Consider the following 24478-nt stretch of genomic DNA (forward strand, 5'->3'; position numbering starts at 1 on the left):
AACGTTAATGATAAAAATCCAATAAAAAAAGCCATTTTACAAATGCAAGAAAGCACATATTCAGGTTTTTATTTAAAAACCACTTGAACCAACATAAAAATATAGAAAATCAAATATACAGGTGAAAAAAAAGGAAACGTTTAGCTGCATCTTCAGAGGCTTCTCGTTCAACCGGTCCGTCTACTTACTGAACTTCTCCCCGTTTTGTTGCCTCGATAGAAACAAATCGTTCACTCGGTCAGACTGAACAGTCCCGAGCTATGCGCTCAAACATCAGCGCGTTTGGTGATCACAGATCTTCTTCCTCCGCTGGGTCTTCCTGGTACAATCTCCAACATTGTCACTGTCAGTTTATCATGATGAAGTTTGACTTGCAATGAGCTGAAAAAACAGAGAATTAATTACCGACATGAACATGTTTCTAAAGGAAGTTTACAAATTACAAAAACGTGACAACACGTAACTTTTAAACAGTATATAGTTGGTTTTACTGACCAGACTTTTAGATATCTCTCTCCAGTACGTCATGATTGTACCGACTCAAATAGAAGCGCGTGACTCACCAATGAACTCTGCTACAGGGTCATGCTCTCCCTCTGTGCGGATTGTTCCTGCGATGCTGTCGTTCTCCAGGATGGGCAAGAAGAGCTGAACGAAGTCTGACGTGTAGGGAGGAGCGATCACATCCAGCACCTAAAGAGAGCAATATTTAGGTTCAATCAGTTTGTTACAAGTTACAAATGATTTAAGATGGTGTTAAAGGTCTGTTTATGTCTGCAGTCTTTAAAAAAAATGTAGTAAAACATTCACATTTTCAATCATGATCGCCTGACTAACATTAAGATGGCAATGAGTCTTTTGGCCACTTGGGAGCAGCAGAAATAAGTTGAGAACACACCGTTGACTTACCTATAAGTTAAAATGGTGAAGCGTATTTACAAATACAAAAGTTATGGAAGCAACATGATTATTCTTTTGGAGTGAATTAATGATGAATTTAAGACCAGTAGTTACTCTATTTGAGCTGTTTCTGTCTCTACCAACTGGCTCTTCAGCTGCTAAACGCTCTGATGGCTACCAGCTAATTGCTAACTTTAAGGTGTTTTAATTTAATGTCTCAACTTATTATATATTATTCACGTAAGGTTGAGCAATACCCACTGAAATCAAAGTCTCTTAGATTGATGAAACTTTGTTCAAGACCATCCTACGGCCTTGTGTGTATAAAACATAGTCTGATACCTGCAGGCACCCTGTAACTTTTGTGATGGAGGAAAAAACTCAAAGTTATGCACTGTACGTAAACCAGAGTTCACTTCGATTTCCACGTTTTATCTCATGACCACTAATCAAGATCAGAAGGAGCAGTTACCTCAGTGACAAAATATCTAATGAGGGAGATGTCCGTGTTGAGTTTCTCCAGACACTTGCGAATGTAACCGACTACCGGCAGGACGTAGCCACGGCTCAGCAGATGAACCATCCGATCCAGCAGAGTCTTCTTCAACTCCAGCTGAGGGGGAAATGAGAGCAACGCGCCGTCAGCGGACAGGTTGCAACATACTGAACAGACTGAAATAAGAAGCGTTACAGTGACACAAACAGACCTGCTCCATGACGTCCAGCTGAGAGTGCTCCGTCTCAAAAAGCTTGATGAGCAGCTGGAGGACCTGCGGGTGCAGCAGCTGGTGACACGTACAGATCTGTGCGGAGGAAGCATTCATTTTCAATTCAACTGATGTCTTAAAGACTGGAAATGTAAAGTGTAATCTGAAATGTTGTACCTCGTCCAGCAAAGCTAAATGCACTGGAGTGTGGTCTGTCTGCAGCTGGAAGTAGCGCGGCTCAGACACCGTCCAATCCACCCATTTCAAAACCCCCATAGCGACGACTGGGAACCTGAATCCAAACAAACAAGAAGTCAGAAGTGAGAAGGGCAGGATGTCGAACCTCAATTAGTCTTTAAAACAACTTAAACGTGTCAGCTGTCACTGAGTGCATTATCGTTATTTTTCAAAAAGCTCATGTATTTCCCAATTTAAATTACACATAATTAATTTTGTATTATTTTGATCTTCTACAGCTGATCGACAAAATAAGTTTGTTTGCAAAGATTATTACAGAAATCTTCACTACATTCCCTCCCAGATGTGGAGTGTCAAGTTACATCAATCTTATATTTCCAAGTCGGATCAGCTGGTTATTCCATGAACTTCAATTTCATTAATTATTTTCCCCCAGTATTGACAATTCCCATCCGATTGTTTTAATTTATGTTTTGCCTTTTACAACCACCAACAAGGCCACCATTATGAACATGTTTCTCCTCACATAGAACACCTCCCTCTCTTACAACAATAACAAGTTGAAGGCTTTTGAGGAACGAGATCTCGGCCGTCTCCTCACCGGATGCACTGGTACAAAGTGCCGAGTTCAGCCACCAGCTCGGTGGCTCCTTTGTTCTCGTTGCAGCACAGGTTGTGCACAGTCTCTATGGCCTTGGACGTCGACTTCAGCTCATCCTTATTGATGTTGACTCGCTTGTTCTGGGGTTGAACAGAAAGAAACGGGTAAAGAAGGTGAAACCAGGAGGTATAAAGAAACCACCAAAGTAGTTCACAATACGTTATTATTTTAGCCGGTTAATCTAAATCAAACAACTGAAAACTGCCATGAGCGTTTTGTGTCTGCGGACACATCAGCTGCTCTCTGTACCTTTTTCCACGTTTCAACCACACTGGCAGCGTAGGCCAAGATGTGAATGTACTTGTGTTTGTGGTCTTGATTTATCTTTGATCCCGGCTTAAACAGCGACTGCATGAACAAGTCCAGAAAGGCCGGCACTCGGATCTAAAGACGAGAAAGACATGTTTCAGCACCTTAACAGACATGCAGTGGATATAAACGGGGTCAAAGATGCTCCGTCCTCACCAGCTCCACAGGAGGCGGGTCCATGCTGCTGAACATCTTGAACAGAACTGTGATATCTGCCGGATTCAGGGCTCCTTTAGACAACATGGCCCCCAGCGCCTGGCAGGCTCGAGGGTAGGCTGCTGCTGTGCCGAGCGCGAGCGTTATCTGACTGGCATCGTGACCTCTGTGATATAAACCACAAACACAGTAGTGACGTCATCCACATGGGATTGACCTTTATGCGAGATTCTGATGAGAAAAAAAGACAGTTACCTCTCGTGTGCGGACTTCTGCACCTCCTGACCGATCCTTCGAATAGCTGAGCCGCCTTGTTCCTCCTGAGAGAGGATGGACATCATCGCCTGGAAGAAGAGGTAGGTGTGCTCGCCGTGACACACCATCTTCTACAGGAGAGGAGAGGACAAAGAGCGTCACATGTCGCAAACATAGAAATGGTTTGATTTATTCGTGGTTATAAAATAACTACTGTATGTAAATTGTCACGTTTGATCTCTACATGAATCTGGAGTTTCGCCCCCATCCTCTTACTCCACCCAACTAAACGCCTGTTTCCAGGATAACTGAAACGTCCGCTTGCGATTCAGCTCATCAACTTTTTCTTCACCCCATTGTCCCACAAGAGCCCTGCTGGTACTGCGCATGTGAAACTCTCAACAGAGAGGAGAAGGAAGCCAGACGGCTGACTCCTCAGCTACTTCCATCATCAACGGCATGTTTACTTCTTTTTTTCATTAGGCAAGGAAGTGGCTAGATTTACAGAAGTAAAGCGGCTTTTTATTTACCCCGGACAATCCTTACTGTTAATCCCTAGGATGTATTGAAAGAACTGCAAGGTACTTAAATACAGTATACTCTATGTCAGCCTAGTGATAGCCTGGCAACTTGTCCAGGATGTACTCTGCACAATGTCAGCAGGGATCGGCTCCAGCCCCACGCTACTCTGAAGAGGATTCATTAACCATGATGCTATGAAATATTATAAAAGGTGTCATCTTCATTTATTTTTCAGAGAAGCTAACAGGCTCACTGCAAATTCTGGCAGGTTCTTCTCCAGGTTTTCTTCTCCTCCATCCAGCAGCGTGGCCAAAGACGTCCTCAATACTCGGGAGAAAACCTCCAGCTGCTGACACGCTGTGGACACACTGGTGATCTCCCCCTGATACCCTGCGTCTGAAATGAGCTAAACACACACACATACAAAGTGTTACGTGACCCACACACACAGAGACTCTTCTATTACATTAGATTTCATCTAATGTGTGCTCAACTTTGCAAAACATAAAAGAAACAAACATTTTAGTAGATTTAATTGAAATACTACTACTACTATTGTTACTACCGCACCTTTACAGTGAAGTTGAGCATCAGGCAGTCTGGGTGAGCCTCTGCCAGCTTATAGAAAAGATCTCTCCACGTAGTGTGCGCTATCATCTGCTCGAGCCAAGCAGGAGTCTGAAAACACAAGAGATGGGATTGGTTTGGTTTCACTTCTATGTAACCACGACAAATACATATTTTTGCACAAGATGTCTAAGATTTGTGATCACTTGTACTTTGTAAAAATTACAACCCAGTGTTGAGAAATCTCACCTCTCCCTCAACAGTGAAAATGGAATCAGCTTTTTGGGGGTCAAAGTGTTTTATCAGAAGACTTTTGAGGTGATTTTCTACTCGCTCTTGGACCTGAGCAGGCTCTACACCTGCAGTCAAAGCACAGAAATGACAGATTAATGAACGGTCACCAACAGGCTTGGATTCCAAGCTAAGGAAAACAATGCAGGATCCTGTAGTTTTCGACCCACCCATCTGGATGAGCCACTCTGCCAGCAGATTGACGGTCTGAGCCACAGCAGAGTAGTTTTCAGAGAGAAGCTGGATGACGTGTTCTGGAGAGCCACCCGATAGGAAATACCTGTGAGGAAAACATGGTTTCTATCATCAAATTCTCAGTAGGTCTTTAGGATTCAAAACACTAGTCATCCTGTACAGTTTTTCGTTAACTTTGCCGTCTGGTTCTCATTTAAAAATGCTGTGTTTGTAAGAGGCAGGTGCTTACGTTTTAAGGGTGTTGAAGATAGCAGGCTCCATGATGTAATCCCTGCTGGAGAACTTCTGAAAGCAATCTTCCTGGATTTTCCCATCATTTTCCCCTTCCACATAATCCTGCACACAGGAACATTGAAACATGCGTTTATGCTTCTATAATGGCTCATCTGTCTTTACTATGTAATCCCCACACTGTTGGATTCATGTGACTGATTGAGCAATAACAGATTTGAAACACACTAACATGTAGATGAAAGCTCTGCGTTACAGCTCAATAACTTAGTTAAACTTTACTAAACGTACACAACAAAGACTCTATGGGGTCCTTCTCTATGTCCTTTCTAGTTGAATGCATGTGTGTTACATAAACTGTCTCATTTGGCTTCTGCAGCAGACCTTCGGAGGTTTACCAGAACAACCTACCTAATGTTACGCCATTCTTATGGCTTAAATGGTAGCGTTGTTTTCAAGTGAGCTTAGTAACCGTTAACGTGCAACTTTAACTTCGATGTCCACCAGCTGTGACATTAGTTAGCCTGTAAGTTAGCCGGCTAACGGAGCCGCTAAACTGCTATTTTATCAGTGCAGCTTAGCTGTAGCATTGTCACAACAACAAACCAGCAGTGTGTGGCTGCCGTTAAGCTAATGCTGCTTAGCTAGCTAACTAACTGTCCACTCCGAACAGCAACAAGTCGTCATCTCACCGCGGGACCTTCCCCCGTGCCTTCCCAGTCTCCACCGCCGCTGTAATATTCCTCGTCCATGGTGACGGGAGAGAAGTAGCGTTGAACTAGCTACAACAACCCAACTGTAAGTTTTAAATCTTGACGTGACTTTGTTTCACCGCGGAGCAGCTAGCTTATTTAGCTAACAACCGCTAATAACAACAGGAGGAAAATGGCGAGTCGGTGAGTATCAGGCCACGCCTTCCGATTTGAAAGAGATGGTGTCTAATGCCCTGAGTTTAGCCTGTCAGGCAACTATCCGCTAACCGTGAATGAGTCAAACCTCTAAATATTTAACAAAACACAAACAGAGCAATAATTTAACCAAACATTAATTATAAATTAATCAATTCACTTCTTTTTATGTGAGTAACTTGAAACCTGATGGTAAAAATGACAGGTCTAAAGACTTTTTAAATATAAGTAGATGTATATAAACTATTAATCAGGAACCACAGTTTAAAAAATATATATGCATGTAGTCATCAATATTAGTATTGATAGTATTCTATTTCATTATGAGTGTGTTTTTTGTTTTGTGGAAAATATTTTATAAAATCTTGTTTTCTTTCTTAATTGTATTCACTGACATATTCATTTCTCCATACACAATTGTTTCCTGCTTTTGTTTTGAGGTCCTTAAATTTAAAATTGATCAAGTCAACCCACCAAAATCTAAATCAAATGCAACATTTTACCTGTATGGCATTCAGCACTAAAGATTGACGAGTTCAGGCATATGGGAACAAACTTTTTTTTATTTTATAATGCAAACTGCAACATATGAATTATATTATTTACCCAAAGGAGCAGAAAAAGGTCATAGTTCACACAGTCTGTTAAATCTAAGTCCAACACAATATTTTCATCTAAACCATAAAAAGGGAAAATCCACCCTAAAACAAAATGTACATTCCTTTGATGTTGGACAGTTCATTATTATTTTGTGAACATAATCAAGTCTTAAGCAACACCATCGTTTCTTTCCTCTGCAGACAGCGCAAAAGGAACCACACTTCATTTGTTACGGGATATAAGGGATAAGTATTCAGATGCAAACTTTTGCACATATTGGATCAAATAGCTCAGACATACAGTCCTCACTCTCCGGTTTCTGATTCAAATTCTGTTCACAAATTTTAATTCAATTGTGCAATATCATAGGATTCAAATGTCAATTCTTCAGGGTTTTTGCTTCAAGAAGACATTCTATAAAAGAATTTATAAGCACAAATATAGCTCAGGTGAAAACTGAACCTCAATTAATCAGTTCAGTTATTGCTTAGATAAATAATATTTACTCTACAAGAAAAAGAAGTTTCACATTGTTCAGATGCATGTAAAAAAAAAAAAAAAAAAAAAAAGCAGTTTTAAAATGTGATGTCAAATTGACTTTTTTTGGTTGAAAAATCCCTGCGCTGTTAAAACATTTTGTAATTTTGTACATCTGCATCAAGTCTTGGAAAGTTTCAGAAAGGATTAGTTGATTGGCTGAAAAACCAGCCACGTGACAAAAACAGTGACAGAAGTCTTTTGTAACTCTGGGATAAAACAGTGAAGAGCACCATTTTCACTACGGGCAAGCCTGAAGGTAAAGGGGGAGAAGCCACAGGAGCACACAGAGTTCAGGTGTGCACTTAAGTGCTGGGGTTCGCAACAAAAAACGCTGATCCTTCAAAGCCGCTTTTTGGTCTTCATTCTCCTCGGTCATAGTCCGGCTGTGTGCAGCTTATGCAAATATAGTCGTCCTTCTCTGCTCGCTCAGCAGAAAGTCCTACACAGACCTGGTGGAACCATTGATTGCAGCTGCCGTCACATTGGACCCAGTTTACCTGAGAAGCAGTAAGACGAGAGTGAGAAAAATGTCAACAAAATAAAAGATGTAAATCAGTTAAGACTCCTGCATGTAGTACATTAAGTAGACGGATGTAAAACAAACCTCGTCGGCCTCTGGCTCTCTGCACCATGGTGCAGCACACAGTGAGTAGTCCTCCTCTGAATCTGAAGCAGTGGGGTCAGACAATGTGTGTGTGGGAGAGCACGCAGTGGGGTCAGACACTGTGTGTGTGGGAGAACACGTCCACTTGGTGTCTTCGCTCTTCTCCTCGATCTTCTCTTTGCTCTTCTTGGACTTCTTTTTGCGGCATTTCTTGGGCTTCTCGCTGTGCTGCGAGTCGGAGCTTTCCTTACGCCGCTTGGTCCTTTTGCTCTGACCGTTCGCCACCTCCTTTTTGAGACCGGGAACTCCATTCTGTGTTAAAGGCAGAAATATTAAAATAAACACATCATAATTAATGATAAGTCATAATAAGTGTGATTGAGAATATGATCCACAGGCAACACACTTTGCTGTATTCCTCATTACCTTGTTGTGGTGGGGGCTCCCTCTCTGTGACTGTTGGTCCTGTTCTGTGATGCTCCCACAAGGGGCGCTATGTGAGAGCAGGGGGGCCAGTTTGTACAGCAGGTATTTGTACAGCTGCTCAGTTTCAGGCAGAGTGACCTGCAGTAGGAATCCCTCCACCATCAACTCCTCCAGCTCGGGGCCGAGACCTGTGACAAATATGATGAGCGGCCGAGAGTTCAGAGGCGAGATACAAAAGGATAAATGCAAAGTATGCTCGGATGCAGAGTGCTTAAAGAGTTTACACTGACCCTGGAGTGGAACAGACTGGTGCTCTGTATGGAACAATGAACCGTTTATTTCCCGAGTCAGATGTGAAGATATTCCGGGTCCAACCTTCCCCTGAAACAATAAACAATCAACTTAAGCATGCTTGACGACAATCAAGAGATTCATCTATTGCACTGTATGTACACGGAGTTATAAAATGTGTGTTCCACTGACCATCTTTGACACTTTCTTCAGCACTCCCTCTGTGCATGCCTGCTGAACTCTGTGCTGCCATCGCACCGTCCTTTCGATGAGGAAGCGCAGGGCGTCCCCTTCTGGCAGCCGAACACGAATCCTCTGCAGTGACGCCAGCAGAGGCAGCACCTTGTCCAGGGGGGGTTTCCTCGACCGCTGGCAAAGTGGGCAAAGCCAGGCTTGGCCGTACTCGAGGTCTGCCTTCGTCGTAACGCAACCGCAGTGGAAAACCTCTCGGCAGAGTTCACACTGCATCATGGCACCCGAAGGGGCCTTTTGGCAAACGCAAACACTAAGTGCACAACAGTTTTCAGCAGGAACAAGCTTGGATTCGTTTGAAGCACGCAGAGCCAACAAGATATCCATCTCCCTCTGGCGGACCTCAGCGAGAGTTACCATCTGTGAAGGAGGGAAATGTAACTTAATAAGTAAAAAATAAAGACCGATCTCACTCTCTACAATCTGACACCAGATTACGCTCATGACCACGATTGTAATCAGGGCTGTCAAGGTAGCATCACCACACTGTTGAAATAGTGTTCATGAGTGATAATAAACCCATCATGTTTCCCTGTTCACTTTGTGAAGCATCCATCCTGCCTTTTATTGCTCCGTGGCTCCCATAGTAGACCAGGGACTTTATTTTTATTTTTTTTTATGTAAAGTATGCTTCACAGCGTTTACAGCTGAAAGCTCCCAGAAGTGAACAGGGAACATTGCGTAATATTGCCATTTTGAATTAATTAAATCATTTAGTATTTCTTTTGACAATGTTTTGTGTGTGTGTGTGTATTTTGAGCCCCTCTATTTAAGGTCCCTTAGTGTAAAAACAGAAATTTTCATGTCTTTTTTTTTTTTTACTGAGCAACTGTTAGTATTAAAACACTCAATCCATTGAGACATACACACAGCCCGTACTCAGAAATGAGCCGTCAGGATTTCTGTACAGTTGTGGTGTCACAACAACACAATGTAAAGTTTCTACTGTAAATATTCTAAATGTGACTCCGTTTATTTCTGGTTGCACTGCATTTTAGGACAGTAGGGTTTCTTGCAAATTTAGACCAAATGTAACCGTTAAAACAAGATGAAACATGATGAGGGATGTTGTTAACGATCACAATTTAACCCCCCCCCCCCAACTCTACTTGTACTGTAACTGAGAAAAAGAATACTGCATCCACACTCACAGCAGAGGCAGAGTCCTTGCTCTCGGAGAGAGCTCTGTCCACTTCACACAGAGAATCCAGTTTAGTTGGAGATTTTTTACTGATTTGTGAGGCTTCTTTCGATTTTTTTGATCTTGATTTCTGAAGCCCGGTACCTACATCACATCTCGGACAAAGCACCTGAGAACATAAATGAAAAAAACACATTATTTATTGGTCCTGTGATACAGCTTTGAACTGAGCACACTCACTAACATCCGTTTACCTCAAGGAGAGAGAAAGGTGAATTTTTCAGAAGGAATGTCTTTGCTGCGCTCTCCTTCCAGGTCTGAACGTCACTGACGAGGACTTCTAGTCGACTCAGCGGTTCGAGCATCACTGGGATGGCCTCTGCTCTGAGGAGCAGCTCAGAGAGGCTGTCCAGCACAGGAATACGTCCCCCGAGCTGCAAACAGGCACACACCAGATTTATAATCCAAATTCAACCATCTCAGGCCAAGTGTGAAGAGCTGAGATCATAAAGCATGGTTTAAATTTAAGTATATTTCACCTGAAGTGCTTCGGCTTCATGGAGCCATTTCTTGGCCTTGCTGACGACATCCTTCAGCTGCAGACAGTTGGGCAGATAGGCAGGGATGTTTTCCACTTCTTGCAGAGCGGCATTGAGTGTGTCCATGTTGTGATTCGGCCTTTGAAGAGACATGAGCTTTAGTAAATACAGTTTACATGTTCAGGTTTCTTTACAATGTCTCATGTGGGAGTGTCACGTCATCTTTTATCTTGTGCGTTTCAGTTTTAAACCCGACCAAAATAAGACTGCATTTCTGATAGATGTATATAAACATCAAGTATCAGATCATATATGAGGTGCTTGCTATGGCAGAGTCTGGTGCTCTCCAGTGGGTAGTCTCTGTGGAGCCATCAGAGGGTTAAACACTGTCACAACACCATGATCCTCTTTATCCAACATGATCCAGCTCTGCAGACGTGGCATATTTCACTCGGCACAGTCTGAAGTTAAAGCTGATTTCACGTTTTTTTCTTTTCTTTTTAAATTGTAAATTTGCAAAACAAAGCATGAATTCACTGTTTAGAAATACAGACTTTACGTTATTTTAATAAAGTTGCAGGACGTAAGTTCACAACTGAAACCAAACTGAGCCGTTCCTGAATTTGATGAGTCAGATTTCTGCTCGTTTATAGAAGAGGTGGGTAGTGTGTTTGTTCATGTGTAATGAACGGTCATTTCTGTAGTTTATTAAGTTTTTCATGGTAAATTGATATCTTTTACAGCCGTGACACTATTGTTTAAGAAGATTGCTTTATATCATTTTTTTTTAAATTATGAATCATATTTTTAACAGTGATGGGGAAAAAGTCATAGTATCTGATTTTGAATCTGATACATAGATCATATTTTCATTGAATTACTTCATCCTTTTTTTTGTCTCCACCTAAACCACAAGCAGGGAGATAAAAGATAAAAGCTGTGGACATACGAGCTAAGGCCCAGTGCTGCCCAGTGCTGCTCAGTGTCCTCACCTGGCTTCCATAAGGCTGAGCGCCCGCTCCTCCCACTGCTCCGACACCGTCAGCAGCTCCTGCAGACGAGCCATGGCTCTTTCCACAGAGCTGTGAGGAGCCAAACCCACGCCCTGGTCTATCAGCCTCCTCATGGTGTCCAGGCAGAGGCTTTCTGGCCGGCTGCTGGCTTGCTGCACGGCCTCCAGCCAGCGGGCCTGCTCCAGTCTCTCCCTCAGCAAAGGCAGCTGGGGCAGCTCCACGTCCAGGCCCAGGCTCTCGTCCAGCAGGTCCTGCAGCTCCAGCGGGCTGGGCGACTCATCAGAGAGGAGACGCTCGCTGCGCCGCTGGAAGTCATCCACCCGGGTCAACAGGTCCTGGGGGCCACATTAAACAGGCATTTAGGGATGGATATTTGACTACTGAGACAAGACTTACATTCTAAAATGGAGCGAAATTCACACATTAACTTCAGACATTATTAGATTTCAATGTGAAAGTGTGACGACACAGACAAGCTTTAATTTGAGCCGTTTATTTCAAAGTTACCAATTCAACTTTAAGATTTAGGTCGTCAAGAAGTTAATGTTTCTAATCCAAACTCTCCAACCTTTAGTAAAGGAGCCTGCCGGATGTTGCACGGCAGGTTGTCGAACTGTCGGACAAAAGACCTCAGCTCCTCAACAGTCAACTCGTTGTGGTTTTGAGACTTTCCTCCTCCAGAGCGATACCTGATATACAAATAAAAAATAAGCACATCTATAAATAGCAAATGACAGAATTGTCTTGAACATCAAAAATAAACCTGTGAAAATCTCTTAATGTCGCACCTCGTCTGCCTCTTTCCATTGAGAAGCTGTTGGGCCATCACAGCAACTTTATCAGCCTCTGAGGCGACTGTGCGTAGCTGACCCAGGAGGCTGATTTGTGGGAAGGCCTTTGTTTCTGCCAGCTCCACCAGGCTGTGAAGCTCTTCCAAACCTGACCAGAAAGCAGTACAAACTTTTAGAAAGTATGAAATATGAAGAGGAAGTAAGATGATACAGTGTGGCCGGATGGCAGAGTAGCAATGAGTGTATCCCTTAAAATCAGAAGGACATATTTTGGATAAATGAGTTTTGTAGTATTTTGCTTTTTCCCCCCGTTGACTAACTTCTTTTCTTGTTTCCTTTGTTCTCCAGGATGTCCTCCACACTACAGAGCCAGTCTTTATAGGACTCTGCACGCAGCTTCACTGACTCCATCATTGGATACAACTCGTCCAGTGTAAACTTGTAACTGCAAGGAAAGACAAAATGAGGCAATAAATATACAATGATAAACAATAAAGTTCCAATAAATATGTCTTCTACCTACTGCCAAATGTGAAATGACAATTAGAAAACAGAAAATGTATATCGTAAGAGCTATCAGGATTATGATGTTTTAAATCATCTAATCAGATTAAAACTTGTGAAATTCTTCTTGCATCACATATTCCCGTGCCACTGCCTCAGAAACTGCACATTTACTTTGCTGGTGTAAGTTAGTCTCTTTACTCAGTGATATAAATATTAATTTCAGACAGAAACTGAAAGCAGGGCTCATTTTTGCTGACGCAACTAATAAAGTGCCCTGTGCTTGCACATTTCTGCCAGTTTGATTGTCACACTTTTGTTCTGGGGGTCGATTTCTTTGTGAATTGTGGCCAGAAATATGAAGCAGCTGTTCATTTCAGTGAATGTATTTTCATCACTCCATTCAAATTTAATACAAAAATACAACCTTCTTGTAAGATATCATTTAGGAAACACCTGATGCAAGGAGTCTTTAGGATGCCCTTGAAGTAGCTTAGCTGATGCAGACAATTCATAATAGTACTCAAAACAAGTAAAATTCAGAAGTGAGCAAGTATGATCAGTTGTTGTGGTTACTGAAGACTCACTGGAGTGTAAGGTTGCTATGAGGACAGGAGCAGAGGTCCCGGGTGTGGTACAGACACACCATCTTGCCAGGACTGCAGGCACAGGTGATGCCAGACAGGTAGCAGGTGGTTCGACACTTGCAGCACTGCCGCTCCTCATCAGGGAGCACCTCATAATCCACTTGTCGAGATTGCACCACACCCTGGGGAAAAAACAACAAAAGAAATTCAGTAATTTGAGCTGCAGAGGAACTAAATTAGAGAGCTGTCCAGACAAACAACAGTCTCAAAGTGTCCTCTAATGTATTCTTGATGACATGTGATTACGGGTGTACCCGCTTTGCTATTACTGCCCCACGGGAGCTAATACTACAAACTGAAAAATGAAGATTCAGAGCTATAATTTGCAATTGTTCAAATGTGTTTCGCTTCCATATTTTAGACCATAGAGGAAATAAAGTCATTGTGTCCTGTTAACTCACTATGTGCTGAAATATTAAACCTGCATCCTGCTATCATTGAACTTTGTAAATCAACCGAATTAATAAAAAAACAGACACAAAAGATCCTTAAGACAAGACCTCCTCACCAACTTATTCATCTTCTCTCTCAGTTGTTCTTCTTCTTGGACCATGACGGTCATCTCCTTCTGCACTGTGGACGCCAGGTTGACATCCATCGTGTCTGCTTTATAGGCCATGTTACAAACCATCTCGTCGTGTGAGAAGACACAGTACCGGCTCAGCTGGCGGTAGTGTGCCACACATTTACGGCCGATGGGCATCTGCAAATATATAGACGGGTTTGAGTTTAGGAGCGATGGGCTAACGGGAAATATTAAAGCCGAAAAATACATATAATATCAACAACATGCTGAATATCTGATTTTTATACTTTATAATCTGTATTAGGGGTCTAGAAAATAGCTTTTAATCCTGTTTTGTAAACGATTTTGGGCTGCATCTCGACAAGAAACAGTACATACAAATAAAGTCAAATCATTATACAACTTTTGTTTTCCACCATTTATTATAAGCATACGTAAATATCTCTGCTGGAGCAAAACATATTTATCAGTAAAATCGAATAAACAGAACTCCTACTGCATGAACTTGACTTTGCAGCAAGACTAGTATAAAATGATCTGGTTGCTGATTTCTTACCCAATCCATGGTGCAAAAGTTGACAGCTTCAGCAAAGTTGAAGCCCTGGTTGAATCCACTGTGGTAAGCTCTGGGGAAAGTGATGACAAACTCCCCGGCACATTGGTTGGTGCGATAGATCTGGTCATCAGTAAGAAAATTAAAATTAAGAAATGACAAGCTGTAAGTGTTTAACAGTCCATGTTTTTATAATAACCATGTTGAACCCAGCAAAGTTCTGATGTCTTGATTTATATATGGCTATCAAAAGATATTTTACCAAAAAATGGTAAGACACTGCAACATGTGGACGTTTTCTTTAGCTACTTTGATTTATATTAACCGATATACTTTTTGTGCAACTATGATGTGTAATATTTAAAAGTAAGGAACTTCACCTTCACACTTAGTGTATGAAGACCTCTATGTTTCAGACATTTAAATGTGACGATTAATTAATGAGTGTATCATTCAGAGCAGGTTACCGGGACGCCGTTGTTCATCAGCGTGTTGGGATTCATGATGGTGACCAGCTGGTGGAGGAGGTCTTGCTGGGACTCAAACAGCTCAGGTGCCAGGTTCTTCATGACCGACTCGAGGTGCTCTGCGGCATAACCAGGAGCCCCATACCACGTCTTTGGCTCCCCCCTGCAAATATGGTCAAAACTATCAGTGAAAAACACTTAAGATAGTCAAACTTCTGCATTAAAAATCACTATAACAGATACACAATCGAGCTTAGAGAGTGCACTCTACCAGTGAAGATAGTTTATGGAGTAGCTCCAGTGGTCCTCAATATGCCAGCAGAAGGAGGCGAAGCACATCCCCACATACAGCCAGGGTAACTTCATCCCACAGATGTCGGCTGTAATGTGATTCAGCACAGAGGAGTCCAGCACCGGCATGTTGTTCAGGTTCCACCCGCTGCTCAGGTAATGCTGCAGGTCAGACACAGGTCTCAATCCACTTGACTTCTTACTGAATAAAAAGGACTAGTTCAGCAGCTGTTACAGTATTTCAGTGCCGTTAGTTTTTTTTTTTCCCAGCAACACAACCAAAAACCTACATTGCTTTAGGAAATACTGAAGGTTGTATTGAAAAGCCCAACATTATGTGAAAAGAAGAAAAAAATCAATCTTTGAAGGTTGTGGAGGTAAAGTACTTTATAAATGTCACCCGTTACAACCCATAACCACATATAGTTTTCTTATTTATTGTTAAGGTGACATATCTTTAATTCATTTCCAGTAAAGTTCAATTTGAATCAATGAATTAAGTTAAAGACAGCTCATCATGGGGTCAATGTATTCTGACCGTAGACAAATATAAAACACCATCCTCAAACCAGCAGACAGATTGTACCTTATCCTCAGGGGTGACTTCAAAATGGCTGTTACTCAAAGGGAAACCACTCCCAAACTCCTTGGAGGCGATGTCTGCTCCGTACTCCACAGTGACGTCCTCCTCAATGGTGCTGACTAGACGCCAGAACTCCTTCTCCACTAGCTCAGTGGGAACCATCTAAAGAGACATAAGGAGGTGACATGGTGTGATCGTGTGCCACGTTCACACTAGTGTAGAAACCGAAGCTAGTTTGATCCCAAGTTCAAACAGCTTAAGAAAAGTGTTTTAGTGTTTTCACTGCACACATGTCAGAATGTATCTGCTGGGACCAATGACAAGAACGTCATCTTTTTTTTAGGAATTCAGCTAGAAAACAATTTACGTCTCAAACTAGCTAGTCTGCTACTTCCTGCTGCTCCCCCTGAGCCAGACCTCTAACCTCTTCCACTCTGTTTGTGCAGTAAGAGTGTGTTCACAGGATGTGTCGAGTGCGAACAGCATCTGATAAGACAAAAAGGACTGTCTCTGGAAGTGTGTTATCACAGCATTCCTTTGTTACAGGCCAAGGTAATAAAACAGAAGTAACGGAGAGTTCAGAACTGATGTCCTCAAAGATCTTCCAAAATCTGCTCAGAAAACATTTTTGCGATATAAATAGATGCATTTCAAATTATTGGAATATTTTGTTTCCACTGAGCTAAACATGTTAAGTTTTGTATCATATTATAGCACGAGTCATTACAGTTTTGGGGAAAACTACTTTACAATTCAGACTTTAACTCGACACACAAACATGTTTGAAATGAATCGGGGCTACAAACAGTTCAGGAGTTTTAGGACTGGATCTGTAAAACCCTCACATTACTCTCATCTAGGCCGAACATCGCTACCGACCAAGGTCCAAGACCAGATTTCTCCCAAAACAACCCAAATCTCCTGTAGTCCGAGTCTTGAGTAGAATGGAAACCACTCAGTTATCAATGAACAAGTGATGCATACTCACATGAACTGGCATGTTGAAATAATCGGACTTGAAGGAATCGGCCATGTCTCCAAAAGCCTGGAGGGTGTAGCTCCTGCCGGCCTGCTCAAACCCAAAAGCAACAGGAGGTTTGCCACATTCCTGTAAAATAAAAAGGGGAAAAAAGATGAAAATTAAGTTGGGAAACACTTGGAAGTTGTATTATATTTGTGAATATCAGGCAGATGATTCTTCTCTTGTTCCCAATTATGAGCTTCTCTGCCGGGATTCAGCTCCCAGAGGGTTTGCTCACCTGAGCCAGGCACTTGGGACATCTCCAGTCGCCTTTGGGAACGTCGTGGAGGGGAGGGATCAGACAGAAGATGTGATAGCTGTCATCACAGCCGTCACACAACAGCAGGCGGTCCTCAGCAGTCCCTTTGCCACAAACAAGGCACATGTACTGGTCTATCTGAGGAGACAGGATCATTGTGAGCACTGCCTTTGTTCAGCGATTGTTCAGATATTCTCTCTGATAACATACAGCACCGTACAAAACCACAGCATGGATACATGTTTTTTTTACTGGCACAATTATAGTGACGTAAGCCAACATTTACATACAAAATAATATACTTACTTTACTCGAGGGAGGTCTCTTATCCAATAGAGTTTCTTCTTTATAATCCGCTGGATCCTCGTGTTTAATGGGCTCCCGTTTCAACTCAGTGACGGCCATCCTCACTGAAAGACACAGAGGAAGACTCATTGAAAGCTTTAAGAATGTCCAATAATGTCACTGGTCACATCTGACACAATCCCCCTTTTCCTTTATAAAGCAAGCAGCACTGCTTGCTTTGTTCTTACCAGGTTCTTGTTTGCCAACATACGTTCCCATCCTCCTCCTGAGATTGGGACGATTCTCGCAAACTTCCCCTGGTTCGGTTTTAAAACTGCCTCTCTGTTGAAGTCACGGTGAGAGTCAGTGAGAAACAGAGACAGAGAGAACAACTGGCCCTCAATAAGATATGAGGATTACTCTTTTAGACGAGACAATTGGTGTCAAAAACATGTAGCTTCACTATCAAAGTGAAATATAGCCACAGTCACAATATATAGATTTGTTAGAACTGGTTGTACTTTATCCAGATTTATGAACGAACACACACAGAGAGAGAGACACAGAGAGACACAGAGAGAGAGAGATTGGACTGACTTCAGATTTCATGCGTTTTGCACGGCGAGCAATGCTGCAAGTCTCCTGAGGCTGGACTGACTGCCGCTGCGGCAGGTCGTGAGGGGTGTACTCCTTATCTTTAGTGTCATTGGTCAAGGTGGCTCTCTGCAAAGACAAGCAGGGGAACATGAATAAGAAGACACTAGACACTGAACTACCCCGAGTAAAAACTAAGTGCAACAAAAACCTACAAAGCCTCTTTTTGTTTTTTTTACCTACATTTAAGCCAAATTAGACATTCTCCAATTATATAATATCAACATACAACATACAATATAATCTCCTCCTACCAGTCCCTTCATTAAACCTCTTCAAAGACACCAAACACAAGAAAAGCTCTTATGAAAGTATGGAGCTACAGACAAATCTTAGCAGTGTGTTCCTTACATTTAAAAAAAGCTCCCAGTGATTTGTGCTCGTCAGTTCTAGTTTTACGACACTGGCAGCATCAGTGAATCTAATTCCAGGACACATTGCATTAAGAAGACAATCACAGATCTTTCAATGGTGTGGTGCAGAAATGCACTAAGAGCTTTTCTGTGGCAAAACATTTTAATACTTTTAATAATTATCTGCTTAATCCAAATTATAATGTTGTCAACTATAATAATAATACTGTGTATTAAGCAGGTAGAGCGGGAGCTCTAGTCACTACCTATGGTTTCTAATAATAACAGTGTAGCTTAAAAAAAAAAAAAGGCACATAAATTGACTATGAATTCTTCCGATGAACATCGACTCAATTTCAAACAATTAGTTTAATAATTCTCGCTGCTGCTGCTCTACTGGTAAAAGAAAACATAAGCGACGTACGGGCTGATTGCCTCCAGTCTGGAACAGGTTGTATGGGTAGAGGATTCTCTCATAGTGGGCCCGCAGATGAGAGCCGATAGCCTTGCCTGGAGCAAAGCCCATCTTGACGGATATCTTAGTCCAGCGCCGCTCTCTGCAGACGGCATCAAAGCCTCCTTCTTCTTTTACCAGCTTGGGAAGAAAGAAGTTATGCATTTAGTCTGTATGTTATCTTTAATGACATGTATTTGTCCCGCAGCAGCAAGGATTTGCACGCACTTTGTTCAGCTGGTAAAGATCCAAAATCTTTCTTTCCACGTGAGGGATTTTCAGAGTGCATCCTTGAAACTCCCAGAATTTTGCTATTTGATCCAGAAAGTTCAACTTGACTCTGGTCTGAGCCTAAAAACACAAGAGAAACAAAGGTTAATATTGTGTATTTAACATTTCATAGTCTATAAATAATCAATAGAAAGGATTTTATATTTACCAAATACACCATTTACACGTACTGCATTTTAAATGCATTAAACACACAAAACATATTGAATGTACCTCCAACTCATTAAGTCTTTGTATCCTTGGTGTGAACTTCAGTCTGTCCACATCACAGGCAAATGGTGGCTGCCATTCCTGAGAGAATAAAAACAAAAAACATTTTATGAAGCAAAATGACACCAACTCTTTGATGGTTACACTGAAACAAAAGTCTTTGAATCTAAATGTTGTTTGTCAGTAAAAGTACAGCATGCTCAACAAGGCCCAAAGTGAATGAGTGGTTTAACTCAAACCACTCAAAGGAAGCTTCCTTCACCAAAACCCAACGGTTTTTTGTTTAACGTTGCGGATTATTTTCAGCCAAATATTTGGTGCACTAATGAGTTTGGCTTCAAGCTGCAGGACAATACTGTCGGATTGCTCTGAACTTTTTCCTTAAACAAGTAAACTATTCAGAGTACCAGACTTTTCTTTCTTTAATACAGGTTGGAGTACAATTTCACTGAGTTCTTGACCCAAATAAAAAGCCTGCCTGTAGTCAATACAGAGTAAAAATCTAAAACTAATCTTAACTGCACACCCAGTATGCACATCATAGAGACTGCTATTATTCTAGTAAACCAACAGACGGTCATTAAAAGGTAGACATACAGGAAGTGAGAGCGTGTCTGTGCAAACATGCAAAGATGCATCTGATAATGGTTGATTAAATGTTGATTTGTTTGTTTTTGTTTGTTTTGCATGAACAAAACTATGTGGGGAACAAGATTTCCGTGATTTCAGGTCAGCTGCATTGCATTATTAGGGGTGATGTAAAACTAACAATTCAAATAAAATAAAAAATGTCTCAAATAACATAACTCTCCCACAAAGAAATACACAACAATTTCATCTTGCTGCCTGTCACTATGTTTAACTACACCAGCGTAACAACACCATCTGTCTTACTGACAGACTACACACCGACATGATATTAACGCACTTGCACACCTACTCACACTAGACCGCACCACTTCCTGCAAGACTAGAGAACATGTCGTCAGTGGTGGCTCAAGAGTCAGCAAGATAATCTCAGTTTTACATCGTTAAATCCAAAAGTATTTATAAAGCACATTAGACCAAAGTGCTGTACAATCAAAATATAGCAAAAAACACAACAACACAAAAGACATGTTTAAAAGAAAATAATATAGAATGGTAACTCTCAAAGTGAGTTAAAAGCTAGAGAATGAAAATGTGTTTAAAGACGGGATGTGTGATAACACACTCCTGCTGATTTGTCATCAGTGAGAATATAAATGAGAGACAAACAACTCGTGAAATTGTTTCCTTGAGTGTGATGGAAAACATGCTGTACCGGCTGAAATGAAGTTGATATGCTGTCATAGGATAGACTGATTGTTACTTTGGTAGTTTAAGAGCCGTTATTAGTATTGACAAAACTAGAAAACATGTAAAATTCAAATTATAGTTTATTTTCTTTAAAGATTCCAAACATCACAGAGTCATTTCTGACACTGTGGAACAGACAGAAATGCTAGAGATGAGTTTCAGGTTTCACATTTGCCCTTCAAATAGTATGTCAGAAATGTGTCTGCTGTGTTAAAATGAACACCCAAATCTATAAACTCTAAATAAATCCATAAACTTAAAATGTGTAAAGCCAAACCTGCTCTGCAACAGCACTGAATGGATGTTACGTTGTCCTAATGGCTCAGATTCGAGGCTCAACACTGTGTTTGGGCTTTCAGAAAAACCAGGCCACATACCAATCTAAATGAGATGAACTGAATGGGCTCGTAGCAGCTTTGTTGGCATGGTAAAGATTTATTTCTAATAACTAGTCTAAAGCAATAACTAGCTACCACCTACATCTACGATTTGGATTTTAATATTTGGATTTGCTCTAAATTTGTATTAGATTTTATCATATTGAAGTATTTTCCCATTCACTCGTAGTACAGAGTAATTTGTGGAGGATGAGATACATTAACTTGTTATCACATGTGTATAAGAAGCAAATTAAGATATCAACTTTTGCTTTAAAGTTCACATCTTGGAGCTGACACTACATTATTGAATTGAAAAGTTGAATGTGCCAAATTGGCACGCACGATGTGGTGAAGAACAGATCATGTGACCTCAACCTCAATTCAACCATCACAATGTTTCTTAATGGGTACAGAAGCACATAGTTCACTTTTAAAATAGTCAGCATTTTCATTGTAACTGACCACCTATTAGCACTATGAAACATTAAACGATTTACTGGGTCTAGAAAGGCTTTTTAATCTTACTAGGATAGAAATGCTGGTCAGAGTAGAGACAACAACAGTCGCTTTAACACAACCTTATCTGTAGACAAAGCTGGTTCACAACCACAAATGTCCTGGCACAAAAGAAAACAATCGCTTTTAAACATATGGCACTGCACAGGGCTTCTTTTTTTTTTAAAGTCTGACCACACCAGTTAAGAGTACAAGTGCAATTTTGGTATGAAAAGGACAAGCCTTTCGCCATGTACAAAATGACAAATACGAGTGGTGAGAAGCTAACCACAAACTGCCTCAAGATGAAAATCATTTGCATATGTGCCACTAACATCTACAGTAAAAATAAGACGCGAGCAAAACTGTGGAGGAAATACTGACCATGCACTGTGCACCCAGACAAAACAGATTGTGGTGCAATGACTTCTTCCCTTCTAAAAAAAACATAGTTTATTTTAGAGAAAAATTTTAGAGAAAAATTAAACAAAGAAAAGGAGATCTCAGGCCAGATCATATCTAAAAAACACAGGACGTAACATGTACACTGTATGAACCTCTGCCATACAAGTCTCCAGGATGCCCTCATACAAACATTAAAATGATGCACTTCAATGCTGCTTGAATAGCAATCAACTCTCATGAGCTCAGATTCATATGGCTGAAGGATTTAAGATTGTTGTTATTAGTTTGGCCCACAAACCACCCTGGAGTCTAAATATATCCAGTAGAAATACTGGTGCATGACACAGGGCTTCAGACAATGGTGCACAGTGTGGGACAAATGGTGGAGTTTGACTTATAAATACTAGGATAACCAACAGTTCCTCCGGTCCATCTGGTCTAAAGGTAGACCTCGACTATCAGCTTCTAATCTATGCTCAAAGCTTTTGCCACTGCCTTCTTTTGTGTACATGAGCTGTGCACTTTAAAAGAAGGTTTCTTTTGGAAGAGCAAACACCAAGCAGTCCCCACCCTTTTTTGGGGTTATATTGCAGCACTACCCGTCCTGTTAGGCCTGTGAATAGGCTTACACACACTTCCCTATTTCAACTGGGAGTCTATGTTAACAATTTGCATCCTTGACCTCAATGTTTTTAAAGTGATACATTGGTAACTGCCAAAAAACCATGTCATCATTCAAGGTAATATTATTATTACAACATGAGAGAATCACCCATTATAATTATTATTCCAGAGTATTTGCCCTCCATCTAATTGGCGTGGAAGCTTTGACACACCCTTGAATAAATATCTTTCCTCTCCCATCCCAACAGAATTAAGCTCATTGTGAGATACATTTCAACTGTGTCCATTTTAGAAAGTCTATTACAAACGTAACTTCATCTACTTTCTGTCCTGATACTATGTGACCGTTAGGAGGTGTGGATGATGGCAAAAATTACCCTCAATAAGACAAAATAAATAAAGCCCGACAATTGCTTTAATAATAACGATATAACGTTATTCTGCAAGTTAGATAAAAAAAAAAAATTTAAATAACGCTGTCAACAATCTGAAATAGTTTTTAAACATATGAAAGCTATGATTTTAAAATACAGAAACGCAGTGTCCGTTGAGCCGTTAAACAGTCTCTTCTCTCCATAAACAGTTGGTCACCGAGCACGTACGTAACGTTAGAATCGTTGACGTTACATGTCACAACTGCAGCTTTACGGGCCCGATTAACGTTAGCCGTTGGTTACCTCATACTGGCTAAATCCTTCAAATCCCGTTGGGAAAGTTACGCTATACATCCAACTAACTGTTTAAAAGGCAACGGCTCAAATTATTAGTTTAAATCTCGGTGGAGCTAATTTCCGTGCGACCAGTCCAGGAAGCGTTTCATACGTAAACACTTTCCTTTATATTTGAATACGGACAAACTTCAACGGTTGAATTTTTTTATTTTTAGAAAGCATGCTCTTAAAGATGACGGTTGTAATAAATACACGTCTGGCTGTTCGGAGGTTTCAAAACTTGATCTAAGACACCGATGTAATCATGTGATAGAGCTCCACTTCGTTGTTGCAAACACAACACAGTCCAGGCTCCGGCTAGCTGACGATTCAACTCGGGAGAGCCGCAATCCGCCATGTTGAAAGCTGTCTAAAAACACAACTTTGCCTGCTAAATTAACAACAGCAGCGGAGGCCAACTCACCACGCCAAAAGAAAAAAAAAGCCTCGAATAACTATCAAAATGAAGAAATACTCACCGGCGGAGGTCGGACCTTGCAGATGCCAGTTTTCTCTGCAATAGGTCGTATTTTGTTGATGTACGCAAAAGGGTCGGCGAATTCCTCCCAGCTGGGCTCAAAAACAGGGCACTCCGGAGGAGGAATGAACTCATTCAGCTGTGGTTGAGTCATCGTTGCATCTTCGTTATGACTCCAGCTGAAATGTTGTTGTTGTTTTTTTTTTTAAAGGGCTTCCTCACGCCGAATATGCTCGCAATGGATTCCTCGTCTTTCAGTTCATGTCCACTCTCCACTCATTGAACTCAAAGACGAATTATCTAGTTGGAGACGCGAAGTGACAGCAAGAGACTGTGTACCTCCGCTTCGAAATGTAGACACTCATAAACCTACACTCGTTTTTACAACCAATTTGTGATTGTGCACGCAAACACACAATTTATCATTTAATTCCACATGCCAATACTGATTGTGTTTATAGTTGATTTTACTACATCGATACAGCTCATTTGTATCGGTTTGAAGGAGTTAAATGCCTGTTGGACACTGTTAGAGTAGAGTTAACGCCTTATACGTTATTTCAATTTACTTTAATACCTTAAAACACACTACCGTAGAGTTTGCTCTCGCGCTGTTAACACTTCGTGGGCACAATACTCTTAAATTAAGGATTATAGAGTGTATTGGTTCCGTGTTTTCCTATCAGATGATTGCCCCCCTGTTGGATGGGTTTGATTCATGCACCCGCTGTGCACGCGGGTGTACGGTGTTGAGTCGGTTGACAAATGAAGGTATTGGTTGGTTCTGGCTTCTCCTAACCCCGCCCGGCTTAGCCGGAATAATAGACGTATCAGATGGTACGTTGGGTTTTCT

The 24478-nt window shown here is 41.3% G+C and overlaps 2 protein-coding genes and 2 long non-coding RNA genes across 4 annotated transcripts; 2 read left to right on the top strand and 2 right to left on the bottom strand.

The window, feature by feature from the left end:
* Positions 1–53: 53 nt before the first annotated feature.
* Positions 54–5868, bottom strand: nelfcd (negative elongation factor complex member C/D). Its single transcript, XM_076111196.1, has 15 exons — positions 5685–5868; positions 4991–5097; positions 4737–4846; positions 4525–4634; positions 4279–4386; positions 3962–4114; positions 3187–3317; positions 2932–3097; positions 2716–2850; positions 2407–2546; positions 1785–1899; positions 1608–1703; positions 1373–1513; positions 564–693; positions 54–381 (listed from the first exon to the last, which is right to left on the bottom strand). The coding sequence occupies exons 1-15, from the start codon at positions 5742–5744 to the stop codon at positions 347–349; spliced, it is 1737 nt and encodes a 578-aa protein (XP_075967311.1). The 5' UTR covers positions 5745–5868; the 3' UTR covers positions 54–346.
* LOC142970773 (uncharacterized) lies at positions 2722–9142 on the top strand. Its single transcript, XR_012959298.1, has 2 exons — positions 2722–3643; positions 3944–9142. It is a non-coding gene; the product is annotated as an uncharacterized LOC142970773 (long non-coding RNA).
* Positions 6446–23927, bottom strand: kdm5ba (lysine demethylase 5Ba). The gene is made up of 27 exons (XM_076111194.1): positions 23627–23927; positions 19199–19276; positions 18923–19045; positions 18665–18835; positions 17831–17956; positions 17482–17575; positions 17255–17358; positions 16928–17086; positions 16657–16776; positions 15672–15830; positions 15066–15247; positions 14795–14957; positions 14331–14450; positions 13757–13951; positions 13189–13370; positions 12418–12542; positions 12095–12245; positions 11875–11995; positions 11286–11641; positions 10294–10432; positions 10009–10188; positions 9765–9923; positions 8554–8973; positions 8361–8451; positions 8071–8258; positions 7645–7956; positions 6446–7537 (listed from the first exon to the last, which is right to left on the bottom strand). The coding sequence occupies exons 1-27, from the start codon at positions 23777–23779 to the stop codon at positions 7400–7402; spliced, it is 4509 nt and encodes a 1502-aa protein (XP_075967309.1). The 5' UTR covers positions 23780–23927; the 3' UTR covers positions 6446–7399.
* On the top strand, positions 9309–13731 carry LOC142970772 (uncharacterized). Its single transcript, XR_012959297.1, has 2 exons — positions 9309–12276; positions 12446–13731. It is a non-coding gene; the product is annotated as an uncharacterized LOC142970772 (long non-coding RNA).
* Positions 23928–24478: the final 551 nt, after the last annotated feature.

The sequence above is a fragment of the Anarhichas minor genome, unplaced genomic scaffold (assembly GCF_050575085.1).
Source record: "Anarhichas minor isolate MPS153535 unplaced genomic scaffold, ASM5057508v1 ptg000043l, whole genome shotgun sequence".
Classification (NCBI taxonomy): domain Eukaryota; kingdom Metazoa; phylum Chordata; class Actinopteri; order Perciformes; family Anarhichadidae; genus Anarhichas; species Anarhichas minor.